This window comes from Oculina patagonica, chromosome 12 (assembly GCF_052425735.1).
Source record: "Oculina patagonica isolate OP01 chromosome 12, crgOcupat, whole genome shotgun sequence".
NCBI lineage: Eukaryota > Metazoa > Cnidaria > Anthozoa > Scleractinia > Oculinidae > Oculina > Oculina patagonica.
Window position 1 is genome coordinate 4,087,871 of NC_135769.1, and position 27,786 is coordinate 4,115,656.

The 27,786-nt window shown below is 38.8% G+C and overlaps 4 protein-coding genes across 4 annotated transcripts in view; 1 reads left to right on the forward strand and 3 right to left on the reverse strand.

The window, feature by feature from the left end:
• The window catches only part of LOC144631881 (calcium-regulated heat-stable protein 1-like), a 209,199-nt gene that overhangs the window by 128,999 nt on the left and 52,414 nt on the right, over positions 1-27,786 (forward strand). The gene's annotated exons all lie outside the window — the stretch shown is intronic.
• LOC144632590 (very-long-chain enoyl-CoA reductase-like) lies at positions 234-4,358 on the reverse strand. Its single transcript, XM_078491268.1, has one exon. The coding sequence runs from the start codon at positions 3,678-3,680 to the stop codon at positions 2,940-2,942; it is 741 nt and encodes a 246-aa protein (XP_078347394.1). The 5' UTR covers positions 3,681-4,358; the 3' UTR covers positions 234-2,939.
• LOC144631531 (cyclic AMP-dependent transcription factor ATF-4-like) lies at positions 4,676-6,883 on the reverse strand. The gene is given in 4 exon segments (XM_078489975.1): positions 4,676-5,136; positions 5,138-5,592; positions 6,131-6,406; positions 6,749-6,883. Coding segments are annotated over 3 exon segments (1,011 nt in total). The 5' UTR covers positions 6,363-6,406; positions 6,749-6,883; the 3' UTR covers positions 4,676-4,812.
• Positions 9,766-25,486, reverse strand: LOC144633734 (uncharacterized). Its single transcript, XM_078492596.1, has 17 exons — positions 24,593-25,486; positions 23,147-23,260; positions 22,712-22,823; positions 21,817-21,884; positions 21,646-21,716; positions 21,101-21,183; positions 20,790-20,867; positions 20,563-20,653; positions 19,275-19,400; positions 17,481-17,567; positions 16,873-16,963; positions 15,819-16,382; positions 13,116-13,820; positions 12,794-12,928; positions 11,814-11,920; positions 10,659-10,751; positions 9,766-10,399 (listed from the first exon to the last, which is right to left on the reverse strand). Exons 1-17 carry the CDS (start codon positions 25,059-25,061, stop codon positions 10,292-10,294), a joined length of 3,102 nt encoding a protein of 1,033 aa, XP_078348722.1. The 5' UTR covers positions 25,062-25,486; the 3' UTR covers positions 9,766-10,291.

A 27,786-nucleotide genomic window follows, 5' to 3' on the forward strand; every position in this document is an offset into this window, starting at 1 on the left:
CTGTAAAATTTTGAGGACAACCTTAAAGCCAATGGCATTTTCCTCCAAATTTATTATATACCAACAAGCCACAAAGGGGGGCGGGGGGGGCAAAAATTAATGGGTGGGTTATAATGTCAAATACCTGTCGTCCACTTTTGTACCACATGATGCATTGTGTCCAATGAGCATGTGCGAAAATTAATTGGGGGTTAAAAATGCAGATATTTGTGTCATCACTGTTCACATGTTAATTCTTAATTTCAAAAAATACAAATTTATTTGATTAATAAATAAACAGACAAACAAACCATCTAGCCTTTCATTGCTACTGGCCAGTTTGGTATTTTACCTTTCTCTTTTTACATGTTGGGCTATGTAAAAAGGTAATATCTATTCCAAAATCTTATATGATAAGATGTATTTGTTTTTATAATCATTATTGTCAATAAAGGAATCTTGCTATGTTCGACTAATCACCAAGATTATTAACAATACAAACTGTAGTGGCCTTTCCTTAAAGAGACTATGTAATGGGGATTTCACAGATTTTTGGTCTAAACTGTTTTAAAATTAGTGGTAGGCAACTTAACCCTAAATAAACATCATCTTTGAACGTCTAAAGGAATATATAACCTTATTTTGGGATAGAAATCAAGCTACCGCTATAAATATTGATATTTTGATGATGTGCGTAAACAACTTGAAAACGTTTGCCTAACTTTTTCAATTTGCAATCCGTTTCCATCCGAGCCATCCGCAGCCAAAGATGCTTGTTTACAGTTTCAGTGCTCTAGTATAGCAATTTGTAATTAAAATGGACTTCTATTTTTTGGTTTCCTGCGACACAAATATAAATTTTGGCTGTTCAAAAATCTGGTAAAATCCGTGACATAGTCCCTTTAATAGGGTTTAACATCTTACAGTTACTGTAATTAAATAATTCAGCAAAAATATAGGAGGTAGGATTGAAATATGCTCAACCTTTATATAAAATATATATATTATCATAAAATTCTTAAATTTTCTTTGGCTACAACAAGATCAAGTCTGTTTTGTAAACTTGACAGACAATGCATGGCCAGCATTGGAAAGGGATAACATATTTTGGAAAGGGAAATCATTTTTTATAGAAGGTATATGAAGGGATTATATTTTCTAAATATTTTCTATTTTCTTTTAGCCAGTGAACGTTTTTTATTGTTTTTATTATGTCTCATCCTGACTGGGCTTTCATCTTTAATTATATTTTCTGTCGAAATACTAAAAAAAAAGAAAGCCACGAGCCATGCGGCACACACTGCTGGAGCTTATCCTGGTGTCTGAAGCATTAAGTGGCTAGGAATATTTCTACTCCCCCCTGGATGGGATGGTAGTCCATTGCAGGGTTCCCCCCTCCCCAGCATTATGTCGCCGGTACCCATTTATCACCTGGGTGGAGAGAGGTACTATGAGAGTAAAGTGTCTTGCCCAAGAACACAACACAGTGACCGAGGCCGAGGCTCGAACTTGGACCGCTTGATCCGGAGTCCGTTGCACTAACCATTAGGCCACCGTGCCTCCCACATTACCCCTTGGGATTTACAATGACGTACAATCATCCCCAGATAAATTGAAAACAATGATAATTTTATGCAAAAATTTTGGGGGGTAAACAAAGTATACAAATCACCAGAGCGTAAGAATAGAACTGCGTACATATCCTAATTAAATACTATTATCCTAAGAAACTCAAACAATAAGACAATTTAGACAGCACCTTAGGGAATCAATGTTCATGTGCTATTTTCTTACTTGCCCAGCATATTTAACGTAGTGGCTAATATAACAGGGGCGGATCCAGGGGGGGGGGGGTGGATTGGGTGGCTAGCCACCCCCCTTGATCCACCAGAAAAATGAAAATAAACATATTTAAATAGAAAATAAAAGCAATGTCCATCTACCTTTTATAGTCAGGCGGCCGTTCAAACTTAAAGGACGGCCATTTTTCCAAAATAGGAGATTTTCGACAGCCTGTTTTACGAACTGCTGGCTTAATGTAACAAAACGTGTGTATAATTTAAAAAAATAGATTCTTTTTAGCTTTCAAGAGTTGTTTTAGCCTTGCTGGAATGATTTTCTTCTCCATTTACATCTTTTTAGCGAGTTTTCTTACTGTTTTTCGCATTGAAGCGATTTGACAAGCAAGCAAAGTTGTCCACAGGCCACTTTGCAACCTTCCACTTTGCAAAGGGTTTAAAAATTTCCACGCACGTGGGTGAGCAAAAAACGCATATCTGTGTTTTCCTGTAAGTTTGTGGCCTGTCAACTTTAAATTTCAATCACTTTCCATTTCATAACTGAGAACTAGCCTTTTTATTGAAGAAGGAATATTTTGCCAAATTATCAAGGAAAAACAGTGGTTTAATAACTTAATTGACAGCTGTATAAAGCTGCTCAGAATCGGGGAAATAACGTCTAAGAGGCTTCAGTTTTTCAAAATTTTCTGAGGGGGAATGCCCCTAGACCCCCCCTAGCTGGATGGAGCCTACGGCTCCATGAAATATGGGACTCAGACCCAAAATAATTTGTACTCCCACTTTCAAAAAACTGCCTAAAAGCCTGAAAACAACCCCCCCCCCTCCAATAAAAAAAAACTGGGGCTTGAACAATAAAGTAAACAAAAAATATTGGTAAACAGCCACCCCCCTTTAAAAAATCCTGGATCCGCCCCTGTATAATATTCATTATCATGTCCTGAAGAGAACCCTGAAGAGGTTGAAAGTTCTAGACGATGTCAGTGTAACTTTTTCACGCTCCAAACGGTTGAAAACAAATAAATCTAGAAGAAAAAAAAAGTGTATTATGGGATCGTGAAAAAAAGCAAATTGAACTTTGTTGAGTAAGACCCTGTGGAATAGAGGTGGGGTGGGGGGGAGGAGGTTACCCCAGTTGAGATGTCCTGACCAAACTATTGGCACTCAAAAAATAAATGGAATTAATGCTTTTCGATTCTTTGGATACAGTTCTCTCCCAGCCAGTCCATCAAACTCTTGCTGGTATGCCTTGTGTTTCTTATAGGAATAAGTTACAAGAGTAATGACTGTTGCAAGAAGAAACACGGCTGCCGGGAGAGTCCAACTCGCCAAGAAAAATCCCAGCCATGATAAAATTTCGCACAAATAATGTGGGCACGATACGCATTCGAAGAGGAATCCATGCGGTAGAACGTGCTGCGAGTTTGGGGACAGCAACCCTGCTCGTTTCTCCTTCCGAAATGCACGGAGTTTGAGATGAGAGAAGCAATTTCCAAGCTCGCCAAGAAGGAATATGAACGAACCAACAACTACGAGGGGAAGAAATGTTTGTTTGTATCCGTTATCGTGCCGAAGCGCAACTCCATTCCAAAACGCAAAGGCCCAGTAATAAATTGGCGCTCCTATGCTTTCTACAAGAGGCATTCTTCTGCGGTAATCGTGAACGAAAAGAACTTCTATCGTTCGTCGAAGAAAGTGCAGCGACCAAAGTCCAACGAACAGATACTCCAAATCTTGATTTTCTGCAAATTCAGAATCATTCGAGACGAGAAGACATCCTGTTGCAGGGAAATGCTGTATGGAGATATCAGGTACCTTCATTGCTACAAGAAACACTGCAAGAGTCCCGATGTATGTAATACTGTTTACAAGAACAGGGCTAAATCCAACATCTCCGTCCGCCATGATGAATTTGATCGCGTGACTACTATACTCTTCATTAATGTCACGTGAGAAAACAATGTCCCGCGTTCGTGTCGGGCCGGGATGTCGGGTAGAGGCTGACAAATCTCCCACAACGGTCTCCACAACGAACTACAGGAAAAATATCGAGCAAAAACAACGACCCAGCAATCCCTCTCTTGGTTAATGTTATCATGATGCCATGAGTAAAAGGTGACAAAACATATAAAGGTAAAGTCTGTCTCCGAGCCATGAGGCCCATACAGCCGGAGCTTATCCCGGTTTCCGTAGCATTAAGCGACTAGGAGTATTGCTACTCCCCCCTGGATGGGATGCTAGTCCATCGCAGGGTTACCCCCCAGCAGTAAATTCGCCGGTACCCATTTATACACCTGGGTGGAGAGAGGCACTGTGAGAGTTAAGTGTCTTGCCCAAGAACACAACGCAACGCCCCGGCCAGGCCTCGAACCCGGGCCGTTCGCTGAGTCGAGCGCGCTAACCATTAGGCCACCGCGCCTCCCGACAAAACATATATTGACAGACTAATTGCTTAGTTGCCTTCAAAAGCAAGCAATATATGAGAGTTCATATAAACATCAGGAACACTTTGTGAAGGTTGGGATGGTTAGTGGAAGAAATACACTTGGTTTCTTAATACTACTGATATTATGATTAGCTCCAGCAGTATTAGCGAATTTCTGGGAGTAGGCGACCAAGGAGGGAGTGAAAGGCAGCAGTATGGGCCACCTTATCCTGGCGAAACTCTGGTCTTCTGATTGTTTGCAAGCGAGAGCTGGGGGAGATCAGAATCTCGCAAGGGTTGACAAGTTTTCTCCTTGCAAAACTCACTCTCTCTTGTACATGTAGCCTGGGCACGGGCCAAAACAAAAAACAAAACGAACCAGGGGACTGTGTTTTTTTGCACTCACTTTCCAGTTTGGCTTGTGCCTACACAGGGCACAATGACATGCAGGACTCATTAAAAGCAAACTCAAGACTTGTTGCTGTTCAGAAGCATTTTAATGTACAAATTATCTTTAAAATACATAAAACAATATCAAAACAAAAACAGATAAATAGAATAAACTGCAGAGCGTTACATTTTCTGCGATGTATATACACACAAAAACAACTTTTAACTATGCGAAGCTAACAAAGATTGTTTCTGCAGCTTAGTTTTATAAACTTCAAGCATCAAGTTTTTCAAGTATTCAATTTCCTTTGACAAAGATGTAACTTGCTCTTTCAGTTCAACATTGTCTTTCTCCAACCCAGAAAGTTCTTTCTGAACTTGATCCTGTTCATCACGTTTCTTGATCCGATAACGAGTAGCTGCATCTTTGTTTTGATCACGCTTTCTTTTCTTTTGCTGCGGACTTTTCACCTTAACGGGCTTTTCTTTTGGATATGGGGCAAAGTACGTTGACTTTGGCCGAGTAGTGATTGTGGGGAGAAGTCGTAGCCACGTTTTTCTTGACTGGTGTATCTGGCGATGAAGGACAAGAGAAACCCTCCACATCTGAGCCCGTCAGTGGAGTGTTTTCATCACTCACATCTGACTTTGGTGAAAGGACACCAGTCGGAGAGTTCATCTCGACATCTGGGACGCTCTGTAAGGGGGACGAGGGACCACTCAACTGCTCTTCAGTGAAAGGTATCTTCCGATCTGCACAGAGCCGCTTGAGGATTTCGTTCACATCTGCAAAAATATTGACTGCAGGCTCTTCTGTTGTTACTGAACTTGAACTTTCAATGGTAATTGTGTTCACCGGTTCAAATGTAACAGCTGACTCCAGGGTGGTCAAGTCTCCACTTAGATCCACTAAAGCATCAGCCTCTGCAGAAACCAGTGACTCAGTGTTGTTGAACTCCAGTTTTTCTGTCATCCAGTCAGCATCCAACAGGCCATCGCCAGCTAAAATTTGAAAATGTATATCTCGTTAAAATTTGGTTCGAGTTTTTGATTGAGAAAAACATTTCAAAAACTCTGGACATTTTCAACCCATACACTTGTCACAACTATTATGGCAAGAAATGATCCATGATTTTATTAAACCCAGCTGATGCAATGCTATGATGCAACTCTTGTCAGCTGATGAAACTCCAACAATTTGTTTGTATTGTGAGTTTGTTGTGGGGGGGGGGGGGGGAGAGGGGACTTTTTTTAGTTTCAACTATAAAGGAAGTAGTTTAGCTTCAGCACTGAAGGAACAGCTAAGATCCAAGAAAATACTTGCGTGATTGACAGGAAAAAATAAATAACAGTTTGTATGTATTGTGAGTTGCGCGGGTGTGTGGAGGGGGGGGGGGGGGGGGAGTGAAGGAGGCTTCTTTGGTTTGAGCTCAAAAGCCGTTTAGCTTCAGCACTAAAGGGAAGAAATTTCAGCAAAAGGGAAGAAATAGCCGAGATCTACTGTATTGACAGGAAAAAGACGCCAAAAAATAATACAAACCTTCGATATCGAATTCTTGTAGCAGATCTCCCGCTAACAAACTGCTCGGGGCCGCGACGAGGGAAGGTTTCACATCGGGGTCTTCTATACAACTGTACAAGTCATACTCTTCAAGGAACCCTTCCCCGCCGATCGCGGGAAGAGTGTTGAAGAGCTCTAGCTCTTCTAGAGCTGGGGACGTCGAAAATAAAAAGATGTCTTCCATTTTTGATTTGTGATATGTTCTGGCCATCTATAATCGATGTATAAGAGAGAGCTTGGGCGCGTTGTTGAGAACTGAAATGAAAGCGAAAACCGCCATTAGTAAAAGCGTTTATCACGCAAAATATTTAACGCTTCGATCTGTATAAAAGTAAACGTTTCTAGGGCCGATTTAACGGGAATTGAAGCCACTATTCTCCACATTTTACTAAAACAGAATTAAAACTCCTTTGATCCTCTTTTAAAGCCATTTTTAGAGTCGATTTTGAACCAACTACGTGTAAACAAAGCCGAACAAAACGTATACACCAAATACTGAGTTTGTTCTCGATTTCAAGTGAATTTTTCAACACAAAGGTCTTTACGAGGGCATTTTTTCAGTCATTGTAAGCAACAGACGACGTATAATGTACTTACGCCATGGTTGTAAGGGTGCAAATAAATGCACGAGGAGCGTTTGCCGAAAAAGATTTCACTCCGCCATTTTTACGCAGGATGATGAAATTTATTGCAAAGAAGACGTGCCGCGTGTCTTGAACCCTTGGCTGATGCAATCCGTGCCATATTTAGAAACATACGTATCCCCCGACCAATCAGGAGCTAGAACTATTCTAAGACAGCCAATCAGTGCTCACATGATTGACGTCAAACAGCCTGTCGTACCTGTTGTCAAACTGGTTTCACGTGGACTTTGAGATGGACTTTAATCTCACTTCCTCATCGGAAACAAAGAACAACACGTACATCCCATCCCGTAATCTCGTGCAATGGTTGCGTGTCGGCTAGGTTTTGGCGCGAGATTTTGGCGAGAAGGACACGGAAGGTACCGATATTGTGGCGGATTTTATCTCACAGAAAAGTTTCCTTTATCGAAAAAAATAATGATAATAAAAATAAATATAAATAAATAAGATCAGGAGTATTTGAGAGTTGACGGCACTGTCTCGCGCTCGACCATTTTTATGGCGTGTAAGAAACTGTGAAATTATTCTTTGTTTAGGAGCTGTTGTTTTCGGGGTTGTTTGTTTTCTTTGTCGTTCTTTGTTTCACAGGTTCTTACACCGAGGGTAAGCCCATTTTATAGTGTCCCCAATAAGCTGTATCACAAGCTAAATTTGGTTAAATTCATGTTTGTGTTTCTGTTGGATTGAACTGCGGGCTACACGCATTTGGAACACGCACGATCGAGTTGTCACACATTTTTTCTCGCGGGTTACGTTACGCGTCAGCTTTATCAGCCTCGGCGACCATCCTCGTCCCTAGGGCCACGCGTTTTTTAACGACCAAGTGACCAAAAGAAACGGAGGCTCTGGGAACGAGAAGCAAAGTTTCGAACACCAAGGCGCTCTTGCAATTGTTGAACAGGGAAAGAGAAGTTGTATTTTGTATTTCGAAACGAAAAACGCACCACTTCAGTTAATAAAATCAAAGAAAACGGAAAGTTGTTTTCAAAAGTAGTGCGTTTATTGACGTCATCTTTACATAAGTAAAAACGCGGTATAGTATAAGGATATTTCTATAAAAGTACAAGACACAACTGCTTATTAGATTGTAATGAAAAGAGTGAATGTGCCTCTCATGCAGGGCACGGTGTTTTAATAAGGGACAGAATTTTCTACTGCGAGCCCCAATATGGGTAGACCCTCATGTGGTATTTACACAAAAACGAAATAAAGAAGGAAAAAAAAAAACTCTCACTTGAACATATAGTTATTGTCAATAAAAACGCCTGCGTTTTCTCACTTCATGTTCATCCCAACATTTAAACCAATTTTCTATAATTATATTACGTATATCCTTTCCTTAACTTCCCAATCCTTTTCACATAAGAAATCATTTCTTTCCTTTCTTTACACGATAAATACACAAAGAAATACAGCGAGAACTTGTTCCCGCCCCCGACACCCGGTTTTAAAAAAGGCGCCCACAAACGAGTTGCATTTTGCGGAAACATTGTTTCACAAAATGTTCCCCTATTTGTGAACTCACGTAAAATTTGTTACGAAACAAATTTTATTTCAGAGGGGGAAAATGTTTTTGATTTTTTTTTAAAACATACTCCCACAACAAATGCTTTCCCCTTTTTGTTTTTTGTTATTTTGTTATTTTAATTTTCCTAAGCGAAGGAATAGTTCCAACGCTGTGGCATGCCATTTATGATATTAAAACCAAGACGTCAAAACTTTTCCCTCACTTAATTTTAAACGCGCGCTATGCTAGTACCCACTCTTTTTGGCGGCCAGATTGCACGCGCACGCATGATGCGAGCGTTCAAATTTAAAGCACGCGTGTACAACAAACCGTCGCGAGCTAACAAATGAAAACGACCAAGCGAGTTTGTTCCGTGCCAAGCGCTCAGCTTTTTCCGATGGTGAGTAAATTATTTTTTTTTAGGAGATTTAATTTACCGAAATTAAATCCTAATAGCAATTTTAAAAAAACTGCGAAAGCTTATTTAGTTTACGGCAATTTTAGTAAAGTAATCTCATCATCAATTTTAAACACATCCAACGAACTTTCCTAACTTAGGTCAAGATTTTTCCGGTTTTAAACTTTTTGTAAACGTTTCATCGGTATATAGATTGTAAAAGTTAGCTCAGCCACGTAGGGCCAGCTGTGGTACCACAGTTTGAAAGGTTTTAAAATTACCCTGATTTGTTTTAGTTAACGTACGTTACAATACGGAAAAGATCAATGTAACGTATTCCCGCGCGCGCTTATCCTGTTTTCTAGCTTTACTGTTCGCGAATTAATTATCTCTCTAAGGGGTCTGTCACTGTGCCCCTGACGAGAATGACAGACTTTTAGCTTTCATACAATTAACTATCCAGGAAAATTATTAGTGAGCTCACTATATATTCTTCAAAAACTAAAAGTATACCTAAGCGATAAAATTAAATAGGGACAACAGATCATAACTAAGTAAACCACCATAGCCAGTATTGATCTTACTACACAAAATAACTATTAGACTTTTCTTTACCATCTAGTCAGTAAACCCTCTAGTCAGTCAGTTTATGGATGTTTTCTGCACTTTCGACCTTCGTTCCGGTATTTGTTCAGACCTTTCACGTGCTTATGCACATGTTTGGCTGTTCACTCGGCAGTTCATTCGAATCGTTGTTTCTGCAGTCTTCATATCCGTTACTTACAGAGCAGTAAAAGCCGAAATATTAAAACCTATAGAGTTCCGAAATTTTTGGTTTTAATATCATAAATGGCATGCCACAGCGTTGGAACTATTCCTTCGCTTAGGAAAATCAAAATCACAACAGGCAGGGGCGGATCCAGGATTTTTCTTTTAAAGGGGCAGTGCACCACTAAGGCATGGGGTAACTGACTGGTGACGTAACAAATTTTAAACGCGAATACTAAGCCGCAGGTCATCTTAGGGTGTGTGTGTGTGTGTGTGTGTGTGTGTGGGGGGGGGGGGGTACACACCTCCTGAACCTTCCCCCTAAATTCACCCCTGCCAGGGGAACAACATTGGAAAACAATGTTTTGCCGGAGAGTTTCCTTTATATGGGATTCAACTGCGCCTAAAAGAAATTTACGTGAAATTATAAATATATTGCCCTGAAAAAATTGGTAAATTATAAAAAGGATATATCATATGTCATTTGTAACACCCGCCTGTTCATAATTTTGCAAATTAACTGTCAAGTTTGGTTCACAGGACCAAATTGAATCGAGAATATGTGATATAATTTATTAACGATCAGATAATTATAGTATGATGCAACACATTAGGAAGGGATTTCTTTTCCCGATCGAACCCCTTAAGATGTCTAAAACAGTGTGCATTGTGCACCATTTATCAAAGATTCCAATAGGAATTTCAGTATCATTTATAGTAACTATCAGTCTTAATAATCTTCTTGATTCTTGTCAGTTCCTATTTCTAAGTTGACAATATACAGTTTAACTCAAGCAAGAAGTTCTTTAGTTGTCATTATTTTTTTAACTGGATAGTCTGCGGTACTTTCTAGAAGAATGTGATCTGCTGAAGTGACCGTGATGCGAGTGGTGATTTTTGGACGACTGTCGAGAAAAGCGTTCCTTGACACCCTGAAAAACAAAACATGATCACATTATTTTCAAAACTGAGCACAGGGTACCACACTAACAGAATATTTGGGCAGCCTGTGAATTGAACAGGAGTTGTTTCCACCAACAAAAGATTTCTGGGGGTGGGGGTTGGAGGAGAAAACTTAATTTTAAAAACTTAATTTTAATCCACTGGATAATTGGGATGAGAATTTTCTTTCTTTTTTTTTGAGAAACTCAAACCTAATATAAGCCAGTACCAAAGTTAAACAGTGCCTACCTGTTTTGTGTTTCGTCTTTCCTGCTCTCGTTGGAATGGATTGCTATTGAAATGTCTTTCTCTGATTTCTTTATTCTTCTTAACCTTTTTCTCCTGAAAAAGAAAAAAAATACCCTCCTAAATAGGTGTAAATAATAACTCCTGCTAGTATCATCTTTTTCCAAGCCTGATGGTTCACTTAATGTAGCAAGAAGCGACCAGGGCCGGGTTGTTCAAAAGACGATTAACGCTAACCCAGGATTAAAAGATGATCAATATTTTAATTTCTCTTGTTTTAAGGGTTTTCCACAGCTAATGTTTTGTTAAGCTTGAGATTGGTCCAGGTCAAAACTGGGGGACCGAAACATTAACAGAAAACCTCAATGAAATGTTATAAAATTAAAATCAAATTTCACGCTAATCCTGGATTAGCTTAATCGTGCTTTGAACAACCGGGCCCAGGAGTTTAACTTCCCCCCTGTATAGGGAGTGTGTCCATTCCTGGTTACCAACCGACATTCTGTCAGTTTTCCCTTACAACTCATTGGTACCTAATCTAATGGGTGGAGAAGGGGCACTGCAAGAGTTAATCAAGTACCGTAGAATTCCGGTTATAAGCCCTGGGCTTATACAACTTCGTAAGGGGTTTTGGGTGGGCTTATAAGCGGAGGGGCTTATATCTGGGAGGGCTTATAAGCGGAATAAAAAAAATGTTTCGAAACGAGCCACGGGAGTGTTGTTCGAAATACGTTTTTAAGGTTAAAAACACATAATAAAGCAACATTTAGCCCTGTTCAGTACCGTCATTCAGCAGAGGGGGGCTTATATCCGGGGGGGCTTATAACCGGATGAATTTTTTTGTTTTAAGGTAGATGGGCCTATAACCGGGGGGGCTTATAAGCAGGGGGGCTTATAACCGGAATTTTACGGTATTGTACCCAAGAACATAACACATGATTCCAGCAAGGGCTTAAACCTGGATTGCTCAATCCTGAATCTAATGCAGTAACCGTTAGGTCACTACCTCTCCCCCCAGTGTTAAAATTCTGCCAGAAATAAGAAATCAATTGATGTGATAAACAAAGAAAAGAAAATTGCTACTAGACTTCTTCTGAACAGCACTTGCAAAGATTTTCATAATAATCAAGTATTCATTCACCTGTTTCAAACCCTCACCTTTCCTCGGTCATAATCTTCGTCCCATGAGTCACGTCGTTGTCGTTTCCTGTCCGGTTTACCACCAGTGCTGTCCACAATATTTTCACCACCCTCCCATGATGTCACTAAGGACGACAATATTATTCAGTGAGTAAAATACAGTCGAACCCCTACTAACCAGTAAAGTCCCGAAACAGTTATCAGTATAACACTGTAAATAAAAACCCTTTTAAACAGCCACCCCTATTAAGCGGCCATGGCCACTTTTTTGCCATCCCGATGAGAGTTCTTCTATTTTTTTTACCCCTACTTAGTGGCCAGCAAGGACGTAATATACAATTTTTAGCTTTGTTTTCAAAAAGAACGGACAGACATGAGTCTAAAAAAGGTGATGGCTAATAAAATTATTTTAACACAAGATCATTGTCGTCTTACGTGATTTCTTTTCATGCTACTTTGTATTGAAATAATGTCACCTTTCTATGCTAATTTCTAGGGACCTTATTAACGGCCAACCTCTATTTAGTGGCCAGTTGCCATTTCCCAAGGGTGGCTGCTTAATAGGGGTTCTATGGTATACTTAAACAAATAAGTAACCTCCTTATGAGTATGGGATGAAGATGTACAATTTTATAATATTGCCCAGCATTATAGGCACGCCCTATAAGGTTCGGAGCAATACAGGTGAAGCCTTTTGCATGCTCTGTGGCTCTATGGTAATAACAACTTGGACCCTTCATTGCAGCCTTAATCAGTACTGTCATAATGATATCATGTCTTATATGTTGTCATTTCGTTTCAAACAGGGTGCTCTTATATCAAGGAGGTGTGACATTCATACACATCAATTCAATTTGTAGATGTGTTTTTCAGTTTATTCATGTGGAGGAAAACAAAGAATCAAAAGGGATCATTTGAGACGAGGCAGGAAAACTTAAAGGAAAAGAAAATGCCAGAGAATGACACAAAAAGTTGATGTTAGGAAACGTCAAACCTACCTGAGTTTCCATAACCATGGAGACCTTTACTGCTGCTTAGCAACTGAGCGACAGTTGACGAATCACGTGATCCATCCCAGGTTGCCCTGCGTGCAGCATTCTTCTTTCTTGGCTCATCCTCATGGATAACTGGTACTGAAAAATAACAATGATTTTAATTATGTTACACTAAAAAACCTGAAGGCAATAACAAGCAATGCTACAGGTTGGTTAAGGTAAAGTCTGCGTCAAGCCAAGTGGCCCATACCGCTGAAAAACAGTGTACTGACATTAATTTCGTAAGGAGAAATCAAGGTTTAATAATATCAATCTACATACACACCTCTGGATTCTGTTGATGACCCCTGTGAGTCAGGTTTTGCTGGTTTTCCAGCCTCCCTGCTTGCACCATGCTCATCACTTGAACTTGAACTGCTATCTGCATAAGAAACCAGGCAGGGCTTTTTGCTTGGGTTCACATCACCACCATCATCGTCACCTTTGTGTTTCCTCTTGTGTTTTTTACTTTTTGATTTTTCTTCTGATCCACTTTCTTGGTTTTGTTCATCACCAGCTTCATGTTTGTCTTTTTTCTGTTTTTTCTTCTTTTTCTGTTTCTCCTGTTTCTCCTCATCTGACTCACTGAGCCGGTCATACTTCTTTGTGCTCTTTTCTTTTTTCTTTTTCTTTTTCTTCTCTTTCTTGCGTTTTTTCTTCGTTTTCTTGTCACTTTCCTTGTCAATCAACTTACTTTTTTCTTCCCCCTTCGGACTACCAAGTTCTTCTGTCTCAGTCTCAGACTTCCTCGACACTTGCCATCCAGCATGCTGTCTCTCTGGGAGCCTGGGTCCTGGTGTAAGGATTGTCTTATCAGAAACCATCCACTCGCCGGTTTTACCCATCACGCTTGATGTGCTGCTAGTGTCTGACATGGCTGATGACGGCGACGGCTGGGGTGGGGCAACTCCTGGCGGGGGAGGCGACATGGGGCCAAACAGTGGTTCAGTAGACGTCTTTGGTGTGACTTTCCATGGTGTGGTTGCTCTTGCTACAAGATAACAAGATAACATTAAGTTATAATTATTATTTTGTAGGTCGTGAAGTATGATCGTCCGGGTGAGAGTAGTTCTGAGAAGAACTGTTGTTGGTGACTGACGTTTCGACAACCCGAGCGGAAGTCATCTTCAGAGTCAAGTGAAAAGTTGTTGTCAGTCGATGTTGTTATAAGTCTGGTCCGTTGATGTTAATTGGTCAGTTTAGCCGTGATGTTATTGGCTGTAAGACTCGTGTAAAGTTTGTCAACAGTAATTGGTCAGTTTCGATCCGTCTATTGTTAGTGTAATTAAGTCGTTCTGTTACGTCTATTGTTAGTCAAATTAAGTCGTTCTGTTGGCGGTCCGTTTGTCGGTTCTGTTTAAGTCGTGAACAAGTCGTTTGTAAGGTGCAGGTAGTTGTTGACATCTGTTTATAGGCGTTTGTTCTAAGTTTGTGTACCAGCTTTCCAGAGTCAGTCGTTGAAAATAGTTAGTACTGTAAGTTAACCATTCAGCAGAGTCCCAGTCGATTTTGTGGTTAGTAAGTCGATGGTGTTCAGAAATGTGATTGTTGACATCACCATTTCTCGTCGCTTGTTTGTGTTCAGTCAGTCTTGTGGTTAGATTTCTACCGGTCTCTCCGATGTAGGAGGCCTGGCAGTCGGAGCATTTGATCTTATAAATCGCTCCCTGTCTGTGGTTAGGTTCGTCCCTGTCTTTAACGTTAGTTAGTAAATGTCGTAACGTAGTAATAGGTTATTGCGCGGATTCTACAATCCTACAATATCCGTGTAGCTCACAAACCTATTACTACGTTACGACATTTACTAACTAACGTTAAAGACAGGGACGAACCTAACCACAGACAGGGAGCGATTTATAAGATCAAATGCTCCGACTGCCAGGCCTCCTACATCGGAGAGACCGGTAGAAATCTAACCACGAGACTGACTGAACACAAACGAGCGACGAGAAATGGTGATGTCAACCATCACATTTCTGAACACCATCGACTTACTAACCACAAAATCGACTGGGACTCTGCTGAATGCTTAACTTACAGTACTAACTATTTTCAACGACTGACTCTGGAAAGCTGGTACACAAACTTAGAACAAACGCCTATAAACAGATGTCAACAACTACCGGCACCTTACAAACGACTTGTTCACGACTTAAACAGAACCGACAAACAGACCGCCAACAGAACAACTTAATTTGACTAACAATAGACGTAACAGAACGACTTAATTACACTAACAATAGACGGATCGAAACTGACCAATTACTGTTGACAAACTTTACACGAGTCTTACAGCCAATAACATCACGGCTAAACTGACCAATTAACATCAACGGACCAGACTTATAACAACATCGACTGACAACAACTTTTCACTTGACTCTGAAGATGACTTCCGCTCAGGTTGTCGAAACGTCAGTCACCAACAACAGTTCTTCTCAGAACTACTCTCACCCGGACGATCATACTTCACGACCTACTGATACTCCTGGGTTCAAACCATTTACTTAATTATTATTTTATTACAAATTAATTATTATACATTGTTGCCATAGACATCAGTTTTCAAAATTTCCCTGACCAAATAAAATACAAAATGTCAGATAAAGAAGCTGGCTCCAACAAAATAAAACATCACTGAGATCACATTGACCTGAAATGTTTCTTCCTTCAATTGAAAAAATTGCCCTACATTTTTTTTGCTGTTTTGTGCTTTGTTTTTAAAGAAATGATGACTGCAAAAACTTAGATACACCAAAAAAAGACGTATGATTTCCTTGGCCCCGCGTTTCTTTTATGGTTTTTTGAGGCATGAACAGAATCTATGATGCGACTCTCTGTTTCCTTTGAATTTGTTTTTAAAGCACTTTAAAAAAACTGAACAACACTCAACCTCTTTACTATGCTCAAATTCTATACTGTTGTCAACAGCAATGCAGTACAATGAATTTTAACCTACAATTATTCTTATAACACTGATCTAACTTACGTGCAGATGAAGGGGTTCCTTTTCCTTGGACCACTGCTCTGGGAATAAACAGTGGCGGAGGACGGGGCTTCTTAGGAGAAACAACTTTCTCTTTCTCTTCCTTCTTTAATGGAAAGCTCTCTTCTGAAGACGTCTTTGTTTTGTCTTTGTGGCTAGCACTGGCATGACCCTTAGCATTAGCCAAAGAACTGTCAGGTTTTGCTGGAGATTTTGAAGCCTCTGACTGAGCAACAGTCTCTGCTCTTTTGTCAGAAGAAGCGATTGGAGACTTGATCTCAGATGAAGCATTCTCGTCTGTTGAGCTGCTCACCTTTGCTCTCATTCCAATGCTCTCTCCCTTCTGTCCAAGTTCTTTCCCTTCATGTTTGGCCTTGCTAAAATCTGTTTTATTTCCTTTGTTTGTAGCAGCAATGGTAAAGGTGAACTTGGGTCTCTGTGACGGCGACACCAGGGGTACAGATGGGGCGTGGTTTGATGTTGGTGTTGTCGATGGTTTGGTAATGGTAGAGGTTGATGATGGGTTGCGGTGGAAAACAATCCCAGATTTAACAGAAGTTCCAACATCTAAAAAGCATACAATGTAATGTGACTATATGATTATTGCCTTTCTTCTAACAACAACAATCTCCAGAGCCTACATGCTCAGGGTTTTTGACACTATTCTAAACTGCAAGTAGCAGATATCTAGTAACAAATTGGTAGACAAAATGTTTATTCATGCAAGTACACATTTTCACGTAGAAAATTCTTGAGATGAAACTTTCTGGAAATGATATTTCCCTTTCCATTTCAGTCTCAGGAGAGCTCTGAGTTTACTTTAATACTCATGAAAAAGTAAAGTATATGTCATGGTTTAATTTTATATCAGGTTTAAAATTTTTGATCCAGTTTGATTTTTATTTCCCTTCGTTTCAGATTATAGGACAATGGAAAATAAAAATCAAACTGGATCAAAAATTTTAAACCAAAGATAAGTTGAACCACAACATATACTTGGTCTATTGAGCTAAACTATTTTTAAGCATCATAGTTAAATGAGCATGGGTTAGCTTACCATTTTGTTGGATGACTTTTGGTAGATGGTCTTTAGGAGTGCCAGGAGTTCTTGGCAATGGTGTAGTGTTGGGTGATTTCAAAGATGGCGACTAGTGAAGAAAGAAAAAAGTTTAAGTAAACCAGCCCTCCAAGTCGCTGTGGTGACTAAAATTTTGGAGCTGGTGACTAAATTGGAACCGAAGTCGCCAAACTGGCGACTAAAGTTGAGAAGAAGGATTGAAAGTATGAACCTAATTTAGTGACTAAAATTTTTCACTGGCGACCAAACTTGGGCAGTTGGTGGCCAAATGGCCTCTATGGAAAACAATAAACTTGGAGGATTGTTAACACAATGAAAAAAGAAAAGGTTGAGCTATACATGTAACATAATATAGGGTAGAAGCCAAGAACCAACTACTTTATTCAATCATGGCAATACAATGCACAATGCAGTAACTAAACAAGTACTGTTGGCACTAATTAGAGCATAGTTTATTCCATTATTAGAAAGGAATCTCTTTGACATATAATAATGAAATAATACTGATATCTAATTTTCTTCTCACTTCTGCATGCTATTAGCAATGGTCACATGAACATATAGAAGTACTACCTTCATAATCTTACCTTTAATTCTTGTTTGGGAGTAAGTTTGGTATAAAACAGCAAATAAGCTTGCTGAGAGAGAACTGCTTTCATGGCAACCTGCCGAACCTGGTGTGAAATATACAGACAAACTTGTTTACTTGGAGCATTTTTACAAAATGCTAATAAAATGATAGTCTTGATGAAAACAGGTTAGAAACGTTCAGCCTTGTACAATGTATATAAAACAAAAAATTGTAACTTGACTTGTAAATCTAAGAAAACTCGGTGTTATAAAACAGTAAATCTTCCTTGTCAGGCAAATAATTATTTTCTTACAGATTGAGAACTGAACTGCTCTGAATTTATCAAATTACCGTCGCTTGCATCTAAGCATGAACACGAGCCGCCGAAACATGATCTAATTGGGTATCAAACATGGCATGTTTCGTCATGAAACATTGAAGTTTAGCAGACCGTAACGACAACTTTCACGCTCAAAATGCTCACCATTAACACTGTGAACCGGTCGGTATAAAACGCAGACCATGCAGACTGCAGACCGTGCAGACCGTGCAGACGGTGCAGACCGTGCAGACTGAGTAATTTTTTTTTCTTCTTTTTTTACATTGTGTTTCACAAAACTTTTCACGAACGGTTTCCGAAGTTCGTTTGAAATTCGCGAAGTTCGCTACGAACTTTAGGGGGAATTTCATTATGTAGTTGTCAATCAAATTACGAACTTCGAAACGAAATTGTGAATTTCACGTGCAGCGAAGTTGAAAGGTTGAGGAGTTCGCAAGTTGAGAACAGGCGAAACTTTGCACCAGAAGTGATTCAAGTGAACCTGCAAATGCATATCAACACAGATCAGGATCAATTTGTCGAAAAGAGTCTTGATATCCAATCTTTCCGCCATTTCGACTGTTTCAAAACCGGAATGTGTTGAAGTTTCGGCGCGAAAGTTGCCGTTACGATCTGCTAAACTTCAAATGTTTGATGACCAATCATGCCACGTTTGATACCCAATTAGATCATGTTTCGGCGGCACGTGTTCGACACGCTTAGATGCAAGCGACAGTAAATACCGTATTTTCTCGGTTATAAGGCGCACGGTTTTTTCAAGGAAAATCTGTTTTTTTTTAAGGAATTTTTTGCCAAAATTGGGGTGCGTCTTATAGCCGAGTATTTTCGCCCAACAAAATCTTATGGTCACCATTTTACCGAAACTTGCAGTTAAAATAAGAAAAAAGAAAACTATTGGTGTCGGTCATTCACTTTTATAATATTTCACACTTCTAGAACAAGAAACAGCAAGTTTCAACGTGAAGTTTATTATCGCGGTATTGATGAGTTGACAAGTTTTGGTAACAACTGCTTTTGTCAGCATTATGTTGAAACAGACAAAGAAAATCAAGCATACTTATATTAAACAAACCTTTCTCATCATGGAAAGTTGATCAATGACTTTAGAAGACAAGGAAAACACCAAAAAAAGCCTGAGAATCTTTGAAAACCCCCGGGGGGGACTCGCATATGAAAGTGAGGGGGATGCTCGTCGTCTCGCTTAGGGGTGTAAATTTCGGACTTTTGGTCTCGCTTAGGGTGTTCCGAAAAAAAAAACGCCCAAAACGCCAATATTTTTAGCCATAATGGTCTCGTTTAGGGTTACACACGAAGAAATATACAAATATAAACTCCATTCTTAGTTTTTTGGTATCAGAGGAACATGCCAACAAAAAGATCATTAGGAGGCTGTTGGATGAAGGCAGCAAATTAGGTAGAAATGTTCTCAGCTTTATATTGACTTTTTAGCAAGGTAGAAACACAACTTACAATGGAGTCATTCATCTGATACCAAATGCCGTTAGAAGCTCTGATATAGCAGTAGTAATGACCAGAGTTGGACGAGTAACCAGAGTGCACCAGTACTGCATACAAACGGTACTTGATAGGGGGACCCTATAAAATTCAATGAACATGAAATAATTATTTAGAACAGTTGAACCCCTTCTAGTGCCCCCCAAAACAATCTCCAACTGAAGAATAGCAGTAGCAATTTAGAGTCTAAACATGTGCCAAGAGTAACAGTGATGAGCATAAAGTACATGTAAAGACAAGATGAAAGGCAGGATTTCATGTTAAAAATTGTAAAAAGAAAACTGTTAACTACAGAGAAAGGAGACGTTGTTTGACATATCTGGGTATCTAAAGTCAACACTCATCACAAGGGGCAAAATACTGCCTCATACTTCGTTTTTCTTATACAAAGAGCTTGAAAATGACCCATAAAGACAACCAACCACATTTCACATTGTCAATTTGCCCCAGGGGGTACTTAAGATTTCAAGTGACAGGGATGATCAAAGGTTTTTTTTGGGTTTGAAATTTTCGATTCCGAGATTTTTTGGGGTAGGAAAATTTGGCAAGGGCTTGATTAAGTAGGGTATTAAAATAATCTAAAGATTCATGGTGGTGCCGTGTCTGCGTAGTTAAAGTAGAAACAAACACATTCGGCATGGGATTTTTTGAGGTTAATTTTTGGTCCCGGGATTTTTTGGTTTTGTTGCAAGCCTTAATGATTTTTTGGGCTTGATTTTTGCCCCCGTCCGATCATTCTCGTCACTTGAAATCCCGTGTACCCCTTGTGCAATTTTCACTGAATAAATCCTAAAACATTTCTGAATGAAATACTTTATTAAAGTGTCTGAAGTATTTAGCTTAAAAAAAACTAATTGTGGACACTATTTACATTATTATATATCTAAGCTATTTAAAGTTAAAATATTTACACTTAAATTCTAAGAAGAAGAAAAACTGAAGAATCGTACTACATAGATTAATAAATAAATAAATTACAATAGAATATAAAATTTTATCATAAAAGTAGGTGAAAGATAAAAATTGCAGTTAAGAGTTAAAAATTAAAAATTTAAAAATGTATATCGGCTAGCTGCATATGTCACATTTACACTCAGTTTGTATAAGACGGGTTAGGTCTTTTCTCCCAATACTGTTTTTAAAACTCGTGACATTATGTTTTTCTCTATCACTGTGGTCTAGTTTGCTCCATAGATAAGGCCCGAAATATCGTAAAGAATGTTTTCTGATGTTAAGATCTTACCTGTGACGTCATGTATGGTCTTAAGTTCAGGTACTCTGTATATTCAATTTGCTTTGATATCTTCCCTCCAAAACTCTGATTGTAATCAAACCTGCAACAATGATAGATTTCTTTAGCATCTAACTGGCAATCAGTTTAACAACTGATACTTTTATTGGTCAGATGGTGCGTATTGTACCATTCTAAAAACATATCATTAGACTTAGTCATGTTGCTTGCATACGTACCTCTTTAGTTGTAATGTTAAGATGTTTGGTGCACGGTGTATCAAGAATTGTTTGTGAGCAGGAACTTTTCTTTTGCACCTAAAAATAAGAACAACAGGAACCTAAATGATATAAACTTTAAATAGTGATATACAGAACTATTTTGACTTTTCAAACAATAAATGAACAGTCCAAATGACTACAAAATGTTAACCAATGCATCTCAAAAGATTGGAAATACTACATGTTTGTACATGCACTTGAGTCAAAAGACATCTAATCAGTAATAAGCAATAACAAAGAATTTGTATTAAATGGAAGTAAACCCCAACCTTGGACACATATAAAGGTTCTCTCCATCCAGCAGTTCCATTTTGACTGATCTCTGAAGAGCTTTCTCTACTGATGGTACGTGCTACATAAAATAAAGTAAAAAATAAAAATAAAACATCAAATAATTAATGGCCACATTGCAAGACATAAAAAAACCCAATGCCAGGTCTGGCATTGTGATGAATCCGTACAGTTATTTACGTTTATGCGCATGCCTGACACTTTGTTCCGTGAATATTGTTTCCTTGTTTAGCCCCTAGGAAGCAAAACAATTTCCTTGCTTTTCACAAGCTTAGCCACCTAGGAACAATGCTTCTGCAGTAATGTTCCCTTAAGTGCTGTGTTGTTCAATAGTACATTTTACAGGGTTTTGGCTGCTTTGTTCATATGGAGCAGTGAGTTTTGAGTTTCTTACCCTGTGTTTTTAGGAAAACTACTATGCTTATTAACAATACTCGATAGGACCTCTGTTGCACTATGTATTTTACAGCAAATCAAAAGTTTAAACTGCAAAATGTATATTTTTATTTTATTCTCAAGTTACCTTGATATCCAACATAATGTCCATGAGGGGATCAAAAGTATTTGAGTTGTTCTTGCACTTTAAACATCGAACTAAAAGCAAAAGGAAAGGGACAAAAAAAATAATTAATTAAATAAGCTACAGGCAATGAGGGCTACCTAAAGTTTTGTAGTCTTTGACTTCAAAGCATACCCTGACTCCTGTAATAACCTCCAAACACTTGATGCACCATCGTCGTTTGTTTGGACATTCTGTCAAGCCTGTAAAAGAACAGTACAAACCTGTTGAATAACTAACTTAATAAATAACTTGCTAGGGGACTTCTTGATGTACCACCAACATGTACATATATGTACATATACCTCGGCCTTGAAAATGCTGCCCTCGGCCCGCGGCCTTGGGCAGCATTTTCAAGACCTCGGTCACAGTTTTTCACTATACGGACCGACCCTAAGCCGGTAAATAACTTTTTTTTTTTTCTCCATTTCATATCACTTTCATGATGACCTTTTCCGCACACGAAAGCGTTACCGTGGCCCGTGGGCAGATATAGGAGGATCTTGCCCATGCTAAGAACCAATCAGATTGCAAGATTTGTTACCGTGCCCTCTGATAAAAAAATAAAGTGTAATTATCAACAGCAGGCAGAGAGAATTACAGGGCAAGACTCTTTTTTTCTCAATTTCCTTGTCTGTTTGGACAAGTGCAACATGTATTTACTTGACCAAACCACAAAACTACTTGCCCAAAAAATCAGACACAACAACACGGGATATTGGTTGGGTGCTCCAACCACTGAGCTATGAGAGACCCGTGGTGAACTGGGCCATTATACTAGGTTCATATGTGAACACCGTCCTGCATACTGTCAAGAAAACAAAAGTAATTATTAGAAATTATTTTCTTCTTAATACAATGTGGTTGTCCAATCGGACAACTGGGATTGTATTTTTCCTTGTCCAAATGGAAAATGTACCCGTCTCGGATGGCCTAATTTTCCTGCCCTGAATAACCATGGTGTATATAATATTATTATCGGGTTGGTGGCCATGGCTACTAAAAGGGGTTCAGCTGTATTATTACTCACTTCTCCGTGTACCCATCAGCTGCCAGACAGCTCTTTTGCATGCCGTCAATGACGTATCGTAAGAACTCATGTGCATCCTCTTGATGTCCAAATCTTAAATGTTTTGCGATAACTAGAAAAATAAAAATAAAATAATACAATATCTTTTTTGACACAGGTTGTTATACTCAAATCTATACATGAAACTCTTTACACATTGGAATAAAAATCCCAATACATCAAGGCATCATTGAAATGGACACAGTTTCCAATCAACATAGTTTCATGGCCTTTGAAACCGCATCGAAAAATGATACAGTTTTGAAGTACATATTATAACGGTTTTCAAATCGATGAGGTTTCGCATTAAAAGCGATGCGGTTACAAATGATACCACATTCGTGTAAACAGTGCCCAAGTCAAAAGAGCAAAATTACAGAATGGTATAAAACTTACATTTTAGTTTCTGAATGATCGCCATTGGTTTGATTGCCTCCCCTTGGTGATGGCTGAAACTCCTTACAATGTGTTTTTGTAATTCACACAGCATACAGAATCCCACTGAACGACCTGTTGTAACAAAAATGATCCAGCTTTAGTCAATCAAACACAAGCCATCAAGTCCCTCAAAGTCACTACATGAATTGAGTTACATTGAGTTCGGTAGTCAAAATTAATACGAACTTTACATGAGTTGGATTGATTGAACTTGATTGAGCAAATTATGTTTGAATATGTGTGGAACTCAAGAAATGACTGAAAAATGATGTGAAAGTTGCAAACATATTCCCAGGGAGGGGAGACAGGGTTGGACCTCAGGGCAGAACCTCCCCATATAAAAAAAAATTGTGTGCATACCTCCCTCCCACCCTGGGGGTAGGTCTCTGACAATCTGTCTTAGTATAGTAGAACCTTGATATACAAAAGGCCAAGGGACTGGAAAATAATGTTCTCTATAACAATGTTTCACTACTACTGCAGAGCTGCAAATAACAGTCAGTCCTTGGACATTGGCCGACCGAAATTTGCTAATGTCGGACAAAATCCCAAGTGTGCTCAGATAGATGTCCGGACATTTTTTGATTGTAAATCATTTTACGGCAACAGTGAATAAAAATCTGTCCGAACACAATTTTGTTTTGTCTGACCAAGATGATGTCTAAGTAGGACATATGTCCTTTCAAGTGAAAAAAATTATTTGCATTCCTGTACTGGGGTGAAGAAAATCATCCATTATACTGAGGAATTCCTTATTGAGGTTCGTTAAATGGAGATTCCACTGTTGTGTCTTATTCTTCTATTCTTACTTATTTTTGCGAGTACTAATTTTCACGATTTCAATTAAATAATCACGAAATTTAGTGTGCACGACAATGCGCCAAATTTAAACATGCAAAAATTGACAACACATGATATAAAATATTGCATATTTTATATCAAAAATCAAAAATTTTTTTTTGTGTTTTGAATTGAGCCAGACCTTTGTATACTCCGAAGGTTGCTAAGTCTTTGACGGCTGATCCATAAAACACTGACAAAATCACGAAATTTAAGACACTTTTTCTCTATTTTTTCTTGCAACCGTGAAAATTAATACTCGCAAAATTCGGTAAGAAATTATAAGGTATCAGTTGTCCAAAAAATAATTTTTTATAAACGAAAACATGCTGAAGTTTGCACTGGATTAAGAGGTTAACCCCTACCTTAGAAATGTAAATAAATACAGTAAAGGTTGACAAATAAAGATCAATTAGATTATTTGATTGCATTAAAACAATAAAGCATGAGTAAACATTTTAGATTTGGGCACTTGCAATGCTAATTATTGTGAATTTTAAATCTAAAATGTTTACTCTTGCGTATAAAATACAACGATGGATTAAAAAACAGGGCCATACTTACATTTTTCACCATGCTCTTTAGACGCCAAATAATTCACCAAAGGTGGAGTATAGGTCAGAACCTGAAGAACCGAATTCAAAAAACAAGTGTTTCCCATATTATTTAAGCCGGGTCCAACTCTTCGGACCTGCTTCCAGTTCAACTCGACGTTTTCCATGCGAAATAAAACAACGTTCGGCGAAGGCAAATCATCGTTTGTGTCTTTGTCCTGAGACCTTAGCGTCTCCTTGTGTTGGTGACCGTTTGTATGTTTTGCTGACTGCGAATTCAACGGAACATATTTCTTTTTCAGATTTTCGTATTGTTGATCCGGTTTAGAGGCGGGTTTGAATTCAATCCTTTGCAAAAGAACCTTTTTAGAGGACGACACAAGCTTAGCATCCAGATCCGAAGCTAGTTTGTTGGCAATGAGCGAATCTTTTGAAAAATTTGTTACCGACGGCATCACTTGAACTGCAACAGAACTCATTTTACACGTGGGCCAGGCCAAGCAAGCTTCAACGAACAGTTTTTTTCTCCTCAACAGCCCAAAGCTTCATAATAAACCATTCACAAGCTCCTCATATCAGGCACTGCGCTACAGCCAAGCTTCTTGACAATCTTTCTCTGTTTTCGTGTACTTTGTAGTAAAAACCGGTTTTCAGAGCAGTTTTGTGTTCGTTCGCGGCCGAAGCGACATCCAACAAATTCGGACACAACTTTCGACTTGAACAGCCTTCTGAACTGTGGATCCTGCTAAAATGTTGGGTATTTTAGCAAATGCATATAAAACATCTCCAGATTGAAGCAGCTGAATAAGAATTTGGCTAAAAACCGTTCTAAAAACAATAAAAATAAACGGTTGTAAGACCTTCGGGACTCGATCGGAAAATGGCCGCCGAATATCCCATAATGCCCCAGAAAGCAGCGAGGTCAAGACCACGCGCGTCCATTGAAGTGTTTACAACCTTGGACAACAATAGCAACAACAATATGAACAACAACAATGGCAAAACCAACTGACAAATGCGAAAATAAACTGGAACTCGTGGTAGGAGCGGAAAAATTATTTCGCCTGGACGCTTCTCGCTAGGCTTTTGTACATTATGCTTTTGTTTCCCCACTAAAATGCTCCACCTTAATGCTCCATTTTTCCCACTAAAATGCTCGGTATCCCCCAAAAAAGTCACTAAAATTCTCGGATAATGCTCATTATTCCACCGGTTTTTTAAAATTAATTTAATTAGTTTTTAACATGACAAGTGTTGTTAGTAACAACAACAACGTAAACAAGTTCATAAATGCAGCCAAAAAACGTAATACTCGAAATCATCTACAAGGTAGCCTGCGAATACAGCCGCCTCTCATACGCTTCCCGCAAGGCTGAGTACAGAAAGTAGTTGACTATCTCTAGAAAGTTATTTGTAGTTGAATTTTGAGTTTTAGTCTTTATTTTCTCTAAAAGAATTAATTTCTTTTTTATTTTCTCGGGGAAAAAAAATCAATTTTCCGGAAAAATGCCACTAAAATGCTCGAATAATGCTCAATGCTTTTGCCTCACTTAAATGCTCGAAAAAATGCTAGCATAATGTACAAAAGCCTACTTCTCGCGTCGGGAATGAGGGCCCGATAAGGTGGCTTACTACAGTTTTGTGGAGGAAAATAAGCCAAATTTTCAACTCTCTTGTAAAATCTCCAGAAATGGTTTATCTTTCTTTTATTACTGTTTCTTATAGCCTACAACCATCACATGTGTCATTCTAACAATACGAAGGCTAATATAATAAACAGCCAAAATGAATGACCGAGTGCTTAAGAGGGGACTGGATACTAGTAGTTTCAATGGCGTTTTTCTGATAATCTGCATCAAGAGAAAATAAGGGGACAGAGAGGTAGTTAGGGGGCGTTGGCCGGGATATGTCAAAGACAGAAAAGTTATTTATAGATTCACCGGAAGTGTAAGATAGATTTTTCGCAAAGTAGGAAAATGTGATATTTTACCAATTTTGAAAATAGCTCAAAATCTGTCTTACAGATTTTTCTAAAATTTTGGCTGTGGCGTTTTACGTTGCTCACCCCAAAGAAATTAATTGTGAGAGCCTGAGAGGAGCCCATTACCCGGAGAGAGCAACTTCCATATTTCGTCTGTGAAACGGCGCTTTTACAAGTTCAAGTTAAGTTATTTTAGATAAGATTTTCAAGACCTCATGCGGTGCTCGGCATGTTTTTGCTGAAGGAATTCAGACGCTTTTTGAAGAAAAGAATTTGTAAAACAAACACTTTGTTCACGCGCGCGCATGTTAAGATTTTAAGTTGTCCTCACGCAAGCCTCGCGCATGCTCAACAAAGATTTGACGCGATTCTTCCAGAGCCCTTTCTTCTCAAGTATATCAGTGGGAAAGAAAGGGCTCTGCTCGCATGGTATCTCATGTGACGCCATGCGTCAAGTGCGATGAAGAAAGACAAAATTTGAACTCCTCTGTCGCTTGTTTATCTACATTTTTTGTTGTACTGTTTACCGTCCTAGGTTTAAGACCTGTGTGAATACATTTTCAAGCTTTCTCTTGTATACCAATTTGGTAAAGGTCATTACCCCGAAAATTAAAAGAACTGAACATAGATTTTCAACCAAACTTTGCCGACTTGTTGATAACCTCAAGGGAACTTTCATTTTGAAATAAAAAAGTAGGGTATCCATATTCGTTTACGAGACGAGGACCTTGTATTTACCACATATTTAATATACTGGCAAAGTACACATTTCCAGTGATAATTTATTATTCAAACACAGAAATTGATCTGTTTTCGTTTTACGGAAAGAAATTGATCGCTACTCCCAAAATCTGAGAAAAATTGATAGGTCACCATACTCGTTTACGTTAAAAAAACGATTTATTTTTCTCGCGGACTAAACCGCATAGAAAAAAGCCGCCATTTTGTTGATGCGCGAGCGCTTATTACGCGTAACTAGAGGACAAAATTACTGAATGCTGATTAATAATAATAATAATAATAAAAGCTTTTATTTATACACGATAAATGTTTTGCAGCATAGCTGATGTGGTCGTGTTTACAAATTACTATTGAAGCTAACTAAACCCTTAAATAACAAATAAAGACTACAAACTAAGCATTCCAAACAAACGAAAATACACAGCCTCTAAATCCCTAATACTTTCAAAGCACCCTTGAAGCTTGCCAACGATTCTTTAAGG

What these genes read in the sequence shown, in the direction of transcription:
- LOC144633734 (XM_078492596.1), bottom strand. Translation starts at nt 25,061, where the DNA reads ATGAGTTCTGTTGCAGTTCAAGTGATGCCGTCGGTAACAAATTTTTCA. An exon ending in CTCCCAAACAAGAATTAAAG is followed by an intron (nt 16,964 to 17,480) that starts GTAAGATTATGA and finishes TTTCTTCACTAG; the next exon opens with TCGCCATCTTTGAAATCACC. An exon ending in AAAGACGAAACACAAAACAG is followed by an intron (nt 10,400 to 10,658) that starts GTAGGCACTGTT and finishes TTTGTTTTTCAG; the next exon opens with GGTGTCAAGGAACGCTTTTC.
- LOC144632590 (XM_078491268.1), bottom strand. Translation starts at nt 3,680, where the DNA reads ATGGCGGACGGAGATGTTGGATTTAGCCCTGTTCTTGTAAACAGTATT.